The sequence below is a fragment of the Homarus americanus genome, unplaced genomic scaffold (genome assembly GCF_018991925.1).
Source record: "Homarus americanus isolate GMGI-L3 unplaced genomic scaffold, GMGI_Hamer_2.0 scaffold32583, whole genome shotgun sequence".
Taxonomy (NCBI): Eukaryota; Metazoa; Arthropoda; class Malacostraca; order Decapoda; family Nephropidae; genus Homarus; species Homarus americanus.
This window is the reverse complement of record NW_024713129.1, coordinates 23,619,748-23,629,275: the sequence shown is the minus strand read 5'-3', so window position 1 is coordinate 23,629,275 and position 9,528 is coordinate 23,619,748. Positions and strand designations below refer to the sequence as shown.

Sequence of the window (9,528 nt, the reverse complement as noted above, 5' to 3'; positions counted from 1 at the left end):
GCGGCTCGCCAGCCACTCTCTGCGTAAAGGGGTACACGCACCGCGGAATGTGAGCATTCCGGTTTCGGCAGGGTACCGCGTAAACGTGGAAACGCGGAATGTGGGACCGTGTAAAGCGAGGGTTGACTGTATATATAATTTTTTTTTTTTTTTTTTTTGCATCGCATCACATACCTCTAGAAATTGCCATGGGGTCCTGGGTGTACTGCGCACATCATTGTCATTCCTAAAAACCCCATTTAATTCATATTACACTATATAACATTCAAATCCACCGCGCTTGTAGAATCTCAGAAAACGGGAAACATTGTTAAAGGATAACTCACCTACTCAATGTTACTAGACCATGTGTTGTATTGTACCCAGGTACAGTTATATAATGTTATTTGTATGTATTCATAGCATTAAGGAGAATTCAGGGTATCCATAAGATGATTGGGAAAGTCCAGTTGAGCCGGGCTAGTGTACTGTAGGACTTAAGTGTGGAGCATGGTTTGAAGGTCATACTATTTACGTCTGTGAACGTGTAGCGAACATAACTTCCACAGATATCATATGAAAATGCATGAGAACAATGATCTGGAAAAAGGATAAAGGTATCAGAACTATGGGAAGTGTTGGAAGTGATCTAGAAACTATGCTTCAAAAGGAATATCTTGTATACCCACGCCATGAAAATACGATGCTAGGCTTTGTTTGGGTTGGCGCCTAGGCCGCCTCGGGTGTGCCGCGTTGATATTATTGTAGTGGATTTCTCCCCTACAAACGCTGTTTGTCCCTGAGTTACCGACCCCGTGAATTCCCCAGTGTATGCCTCGTGGTCTGGGTCAACCAGCGCCGCCATACATCACGGAGGTCAACTACTAAGCCACGCCAACCCCCCGCTATTTAAGACCTGACCTCGTGGTGACCTCTCTCTTTCTACCTACACCAACCAGCCAGCAACACCTCCTCCTCCTCCGTCTGCCTGGCGGCCCTTGCTCCCGCCGGCGAGCATGGCGACCCACAAGCTGTCCTCCTCTGAGCATCCTCACCAACCAGCTCTCTCTACATCACGCTTGTAACAATGCTGCCTTCCCAGCACCAAGCTGCATTGTACATGCAATACAACATGTATACAGAGAGCACATAGTGAGTTTCCTTTCTCCATCCCATCCTGAGTGTGAACCAAACAACCCATACCCCACAAATGGTGACCCCCGGAGTTTCGCACTCACACAGGATGGAGGAGAAACAGATAACGCTCCCAGTCTTCAAGCAACATGGAAGACTGGCTTATCCACCCAGAAGCAGCTCTCATCGGCTCTACAGCTACTGTCTCTACACCGCAGGTTAGACACCCTAGAGCAGCTCTGCTATTCTAAGCAGACAGCCGCTCCTATTCCTGCCCCAAGCACCACGTCCTACCGACCCCAACACACCCGTCCTGCCTTAGACGCTGCCCGCGGCCGAGCAGTACCCCCTGCCGCTTTTCCTGATGCAGCCCCTGCTCCCGACGCGGCCCATGCGCCTGAGTGCGGACCAACACACCCGTCCTGCCTCAGACGCCACCCCCTGCCGCTTCTCCTGATGCAGCCCCTGCTCCCGACGCGGCCCATGAGCCTGAGTGCGGACCCACACACCCCTCTTTTCTCCCTCAGGTACTCCCTGCTACTGTCCTGCACCCTGCTGCTGTCGTGGACCCAGCTGCTGTCACGACCCCTCATCCGCTTCTGCTGACGCAGCCCCTGCTCCTGACCCAGGCCCACACACCCCAGCAGGCGCATCTGACGACTCTGTACCTGCCGTGAGGGAAGCACAACATTAATCGCCTCCACAACCCTCTTTCTCCCTCTCTTCTCCCACATATCTTGTGTGTCTAGACAGTTGCCTCCACTAGCGGCCGGCTCATCCACGCCATCGCCGTTATGTTTCACATGAGGCATGCACCGCCCGTTCTGCCTCACATGTGCCATGCAACCCTGCAGACAACAAGTCTCCTACACCGCCTGGAGGGAAGGAGGGAGTATTGTAGTGGATTTCTCCCCTACAAACGCTGTTTGTTGCTGCGTAGCCGACCCCACAAATTCCCCAGTGTATGCCTCGTGGTCTGGGTCAACCAGCACCGCCATACATCACGGAGGTCAACTACTAAGCCACGCCTACCCCCCGCTATTTAAGATCTGACCTCGTGGTGATCTCTCTTTTTTCTACCTACACCAACCAGCCAGCAACGCCTCCTCCTCCTCCGCCTGCCTGGCGGTCCTCGCTCCCGCCGGAGAGCATGGCGACCTACAAGCTGGTCCTCCTCTGAGCATCCTCACCAACCAACTCTCCTCTTTCTACCTACACCAACCAGCCAGCAACACCTCCTCCTCCTCCGCCTGCCTGGCGGTCCTCGCTCCCGCCGGCGAGCATGGCGACCCACAAGCTGTCCTCCTCTGAGCATCCTCACCAACCAACTCTCTTCTTCTAGCTACAGCCGCAGCATTGTACATCCAATACAACGTGTATACAGAGAGCACATTGTGAGTTTCCCTTCTCCATCCCATCCTGAGTGTGAACCAAACAACCATACCCCACATTATAACCCAATGAATTTACCCAGGAACTAGCAAACCAGACCCTTACCTTAGTGTGTAATTTAGGATTAAGATATGTATTTATAAAGCATGAGGTCACAATAGATAGGAAAATGGAGATGTGGGAACCATAGGAATCCAAATTGAAAATTGAAGATTGGAAACTGTAGGCCTAAACAGAGAGGAGGGTGGGAGTTGGGACATCACCCTCATTGATGCCGCGACTTCTCCCAACACAGGTCAGTGTCCTTCATCATGCTTTATTCAGTCTTGCAGTTTTTACATCTTAAAACCTTGCCTGATGTCATAAAGTGAAGTCATAGTGTACTAATGTGTGGTGACGAAAGCAGTATTCTGAGTGATCCCTCGACTTCTCCCAACACAGGACGACGCGTCTGAGCGCCTACCGGGCGTCAGCCATGACCACACTGTGAAGGCCACACCACAGTGGTCATGCACTTCCACTGTGAACCTGTGAATCCCCAGCACACCACCCCAAATGAGTAGAACAAATAAGGAAACGCTTGAGAAACTCTGCGGTTGTCACTTGGAGCGACCTATAATACCAGGCGTAGAAATAGTACTGGTATGTCTCTTGGTGTAGCCCTCGTTTCTACCCACCGAGGACGGTGTGCGAACGAGGTGCCTGTTAGGTATACCTAGAAATTACAAGGAGTCCCATACCTGCAGGTGTGGAGGGTAACGGGTGTGTTGAGAAGGTGCTACTATGTATGATGACCTAAGGTGCTATATTCCATACAGGTGGAGCTGTCCGAAGTGTTAAATGATATTGTAAGCAGGGTAACCAAACTCATCGTTGTTCTTCTGAGGAAGGCCAGCTCAACTGTATTTTTTTTTTTTACCATATAGTTTATAAAGAGTAAATTAGTTAAGACATGTTATGGTTTCACCCTTCTTTCCCCTTATCGATCTGGTCAATGACAAACCTAACCCAATGCCTAGTCCACTCTGCACGCTACCTAACGAGTTACATACTGTCCAGAGGGGGTCTGGTGGCAGCGACCCTTAGAAATTAAGATTAGAGTTAAGTATTTCCCCTCAGAATTAGTGACCCCAGTCTGGCAGTATATGGGGAAGACATAAGTGATATATTAGTCTCAGCACGTTGTTTAAAGCCTTTCAGTAAGATTGAGTAATAATTATGATAATATTTTAGAACCTTCATGAAGTCCTTGAGTGAAAGAGTAATTTTAGTAGATGGCATTTTCTGAAATTTCCAAGGATATCACTAAATACATAACTGGTTTCACAATTTTACTGTAACAAATACTTGACAATACATAATATACATACAGTACATGTGAAATATATGAGAAATACATGGCATACTTTTATACATGAATATCAATACAAACACACAAGAACAAGTATGATTTGCCATACACCTATGTGAATATGACACACACACACACCACCACCACTACTACTACTACTACTACTACTACTGCAGTACTTTGCTGTCACTCAGAATCGAGTATGGCCATCATCCAGCTTTAGTACAATGATATGAGTTATAAAGGATATCACCTTTGTTGGTGAGCTTGGAAGTGACTTGAGAGGCTGATATAGGATTGACAGGGCTGTCCATAGATGTTGCACGTGTGGAGGGCCACATCTAGTGCGGGAGGGGCGGCGGCTGCATCTTTCTGGCGCTGGCGCTTATCTGCCTTGGTATGCAGTTGGGCTAACTCAAAAGTATTGACTCCTTCTCCATGGCGGACTTACCCTTCCAGAAGAAGGTATAGCTGGAACCCCAATCTGTGAGTCGACCCTCGTCTGGGAAACAGGACTCGCTTATGGCTGCTATGTCGATGTTATACCTAACCAGCTCGTTTGCCACAAGGGCGGTTCTTCTTTCAGGATGCTCATTTGTTCATTTGTGCCAGTATCCAGAAGGTCCTGACATTTCATGCAGCAATCATAAGAGGTTGTTTCGTTTGTTTTTGCTTTGATCTGTAATTGTGATTTTGTTTTCGACCGCATAAGGATGACCTTACTGGGTGTGGTTGCCCAGTCAGGTTGGTTTTTTAGGCACACACACACACACACACACACACACACACACACACACACACACACTCACACTCGCAAATGAGTATCCTATACCATGATACACTCTTGGTCCAGGTATCCTACATGTCCATGTATCCCACAGGTCCCTGTATCCTACAAGTCCATGAAACCTACAGGTCCATGTATCCTACAGGTCCATGTATCCTACAGGTCTATGTATCCTACACCTCGGTAGAGTCGGTATTCTTGGTGTTGTTCTCGGAGATGAAGCAGCTTTGGGATGGCACGGTGTTGACCACCAGGCCACAGAGGGTCACGCGCACCGCCTTCACCGCCTCCTGCAGCCCCTGGCGGACCCCGGGTACGAAGATGAAATACAAAACGAAGTTCAGGGAGAAGCTCAGCACCTCCAGGCAGTTGGCCACGGCGCGATACACCTGTAAGATGGTTATTAGGCGTCGTTAGTGTGATACTTGTTGTATGGATGATTGACTCGTTAGTGGACACCTGTATGATTAGCTCTAGTTAGTGGATACCTGTATGATTAGCTCTCGTTAGGTGATACCTGTATGATTAGCTCTCGTTAGTGGACACCTATATGATTAGCTCTCGTTAGTGGATACCTGTAAGACCTATGTTCTTAGCAAGAAGTATGTTTGAGTCTGTGAACACTGCCTGATACTCTTAGTGTTACCTCATCTATCAGTACTAGCATTAGAGCTATGTTGACTTATGGTGTGTTTTGTCAGTCGTCAGGGAGGAACTAAACACTCACCTCAAGGGAGAAGGAGCCATGGGTGGCGCCAGCGGTGTCTATTAGAGCTAGGACGGTGGCGGGCAGGTTGGTGAGCAGGAAGGTGGCCACGATGGTGACCAGCAGGTAAATTAGTCGCCGCTCCTGCTGACTCTTGCCGCCCTCCTCACTCTTCTTGCTGGCATTGCTGGATGAGTTGTTGACGGAGTCGTTTTTAGTGACTATGTTCTTGCGTCGTGCTGTGACCTTCTTGAAGGTGTAGATGATGCTGCAGTTGAGGAGGACAAGTAGGATGGCAGGAGCCATGCGGTGACACAGCTCCACCACAACCTCCCAAGCGTGCCAGGCCCCAGGGGTGGCCATCTCCACCCCCTCGTAGGTCCAACCAACACCCCCTTCGCCTGACACTACCTCCAGGTAGAAGCTGTGTGGGATGTAGATCAGTGCAGGCACCAAGAGGGACAGAGTGATGCGGATGACTGCCAGACGGGGGGCGCTCACATCCTGGTAGCGTCGGGGATGGCACACGGCGATGTAGCGGTCCACGGAGAGCCCCACCACGATGTACACACTGGCACTTGTCAGGCTGTTCAGGGTGGGCAGCTCCAGGTGGGCGTAGTAAAACGCCCAGCCATATGAGAGGTGAGTACGGTCGACGTGGACAAGGGCGGGGACGAGGGCAATTGAGGCGAGCATGTCAGTGAGGGCGAGCCACATGAGGTAGCAGAAGGTGGTGGCCTGGGCTTGACGTTGCTGCTGATGATGCCTCATCCTTCCCAGCATCACTACATTCAGTAGGTTGGTCAAGATACCTGCTGTGATGAAGATGGGCATGAGGTAGCGGTAGGCGACGTCGTTCACAATGGCAAGGTGAGCTGCGGCAGCATCCTCCTGGTGCTGTTGCTGGACGGTGGTATTGTTGTGGTACATGTTGACGGTGGTTTCTGCCATTACCTGCGGGATACGACATCAAAGTAAATGTGAGTCCTGCTGGACCTCAAGATAATTTTACCAGAATACTGTATATACGTAGTTAAGTGTGTGGCGGCTGAGAGGATGGAGCTCACGTCTTTGTCTTAAGGGTCGCTAGTTAGACCCCGGGGCGTATCCAGTCCACGCAGCTGTAAATGAATACTGTACCTAATTTTGCAGTTGGGGAAGTGAAGATGGCCGAATATTGTACAGTGTTTGTGGGGCCAACTATGACTTTTAAATGTTGTTAGATCTGTGAGATAGTGATGGTGGGGCTCGTGAGGCCTAATGGACAGATCAAGGCAGAACTGATATGACCTACTGTATATTAAACCTTCGGAACACAAGGAAACACCTTAACTGCAAAGCTGTAATGGTTGTGTCCTGCATGGGGGGCGACCAGCTACCTTTAGGATGGGAGGTGAGTTCTCCCCCACCCCTCCACCCTCCAATGAGTCAAATTACCCAGAAGGAAGACAAAGGTTTAGGTGCCAAGTGTTGTGGTGGACTGGTTCAAGTGTTCATAGGCAACGTCATAAATTATGGAAACTACTACTTTTTCATTTCTATTTGTAATTTCTTTTTACTTTTTTTTTTCGCCCCCTAGGCCCCGTTGTGGGTCGATGACCTGTGCCCAGGTGGGCTATTCCCCGTAAAAAAAATTGGGTACAAAAGAATACTCTGGTATCCTATATCTCAGGCCAGATGTTCAAAGAATACTATGTTGTGTTTTCCCTCAATACAACTAAACATTTAAATAAGGATCAGGGAACTATCAATGCTCATTGTTCATGTGTAGATGAAGGAATCTTTTGATCAGTTTTATTAAGCAGTCATTGCTATGTTTAATGATGCACACGAAGGATCACATCAGAATTAGCTCCCAGCTTATTTTACCTCAAGATTCCCCTAACCTAACACTAACCTAACCTAATACTAACACTAACCTAACCCTAACACTAAGCTAATCTAACGGTAACCTAACCTAACCCCCCAGAGCACAATAAAGCTACCCTCTGAGTAAGATATCATCAACTGGTGGAGTACAATGACTTAAACCCGTGAGTACAATATCATCGTACTCATTATGATAAATAGGTGCTCATATACTGTACATCATCAGGATATTTTGTAACAGGGTTTTTAGCTTCTGTATGTTACCAACTTTTGTTTTTTGGGTGTTTTGATCTCTGGTCTCATATTGTCCATCCTGTTTTTCTTTTGGTTGTGTGTGTGTAAAGATAAACACATCTACAGGATGAACAGACTGTCACAACCAAAAACATATCTTGGAGACAACTTTAACATTTACTTTGGTTTTGTTGAGGCGAAAAATGCTTAAGTTGATATGTTACGAGTTATGGTAGTAGTGTATCAGGGTAAAGCCTCTTAGATCTGGTTGTTGCGAAGGTGAGAAGGTGCCACACTGAAACAAACTAAGTGTGTGCACAATTAGAGCTTCCATGACCTAGGCTTCGTAAGTTAGGTTAGGGTTCGTAGGTTGAAGCGCCCAACAGCTAGGTCGAAATACCTCGGTTCGAAACGTCCAAGGCTTCAAAGTCTGGTATTAAAATGTCCATGACCTCAGCTACTTAGCATAAAACATCCGGTCGAAGCTTCGGGAGGTCAGCAGTAATCTGTGAACTATGTCTCTCTGTCTATGTCTGTCTCAGTCTCTCTCTCTCTCTCTCTATCTGCCTGCCTCAGTCTCTCTCTCTCTCTCTCTCTCTCTCTCTGTCTATCTGTCTGTCTCAGCCTTTCTCTCTTTAACCAGTGAAGGAAGCACCACTGGCTATTTGATATACTGCACATAGTTTTACAGTTGGCAGTGTAAGTACATTGACTTAACCCCTTGTGTACGATGATTTAATCCCCTGAGTATGAAGATTTAACCCCACTAGTACGATGGTTTAAACCTTGAGTACGAAGAACCGTTGCTGCCAAGGTATTTGTTTACAGTCACGTCTAAATGTTTCTTTATCCACCACACATCCCTTCCTTCCTTCCTTCCTTCCTTCCCCATCACTACTAGCCCTTCAACAATGTCCCCCACACACCCCTTCCTTCCTTCCTTCCTTCCTTCTTTCCTTCACATCATTACTAACCATTCACCCAACCAACCCACTTCTACTTCTTCTTCTTTCACTCAATGAATAACCTAACCCCTATTCTGCATTAGGGTGATGTTGTTATTATTAGATAAATTCAGCTCCCAGGCAGTGGCAGGAAGGTATGTGAGTGTGAGATCCTGTGTGTGTGACTGGGAAGGACACACACACACACACACACACACACACACACACACACACACACACACACACACACACACACCATGTACTGTAATGTCATGTCAAGTCACTCTCCCACGGGAACAACACGGTCAGTACCCATCATCAGCTTAGTGTTGTATCGGCTATTGTTTTCGATCCTGTCGGTCTGTTTCTAAGATAATTTGAGAACGAATTCACGGATATGTTTCTATATTGGTAAGCTTGGCGAGGTCCACATCATAAACTTTTCGTGCAAATCACAAGATAAAACAAATGTTGCCTTGGTAAATGAGGGGTAAAGATATATTTTTTTATGTACGAGTAACAGAAAACGATGACATGAGACAGTTTATGGGTGACTACACAAGTTTTCGGAAAAAAAAAGTCACAAGTTCGATGTTTTTGCGTTGCGTTTGAAGGTGTTTCACGATTTGTGGGAAGGTGTAATTTTGCGTTGCTTTGCATCGAGTTCTTATAATTCCTTTACTTTAAAGTGAATTAATATGAATAAGAGTTGCGTTATATTTGTAGGTGCGTCGTACGTCTCAGCTTGATGTTCCGGTGCTTTGTTTTACGTCTTCCCGTGTTGCAATGGGGCGATGCCATGTGCTTCACGATGCAACACCTAGGCGTCACCGTGCGTCACCTTAGTATCAACGTGCGTCATTGTTTGCATTATTTATACACCCCTGATTAACTTCGAGACGTCACTACCGCTCGCCGGGATAACGACTGGCGGAGGAGGACGATGGTAGGATGTCTTGTGTGGCGCAAGACTCCCAATAATGCTTCCGTGTATCAGATGTACACAGGAAATTATAGAGCCTTCTGACACACACACACACACACACACACTTTAGATATATATAAACAATAGCCAACACAGTTTACTCACACACGTCTCGTAAACATCAAAAAGACGTCACGTGCATTGCGA

The 9,528-nt window shown here is 47.4% G+C and overlaps 2 protein-coding genes across 3 annotated transcripts in view; one reads left to right on the top strand and one right to left on the bottom strand.

The window, feature by feature from the left end:
- The window catches only part of LOC121870495 (protein qua-1-like), a 113,860-nt gene that overhangs the window by 32,278 nt on the left and 72,054 nt on the right, over positions 1–9,528 (top strand). The window lies entirely within an intron of this gene.
- LOC121869514 (probable G-protein coupled receptor AH9.1) overlaps positions 4,598–9,528 on the bottom strand; it is an 11,223-nt gene continuing 6,292 nt past the window's right edge. For both annotated transcript variants that reach the window (XM_042370879.1, XM_042370871.1), the window contains exons 2-3: positions 5,371–6,303; positions 4,598–5,032 (exon numbers count right to left, since the gene is read on the bottom strand). In XM_042370879.1, coding sequence (XP_042226813.1) covers positions 4,817–5,032; positions 5,371–6,300 — 1,146 coding nt within the window. In that variant the 5' untranslated portion in view covers positions 6,301–6,303 and the 3' untranslated portion in view covers positions 4,598–4,816. The remainder of the gene's footprint in view (positions 5,033–5,370; positions 6,304–9,528) is intronic.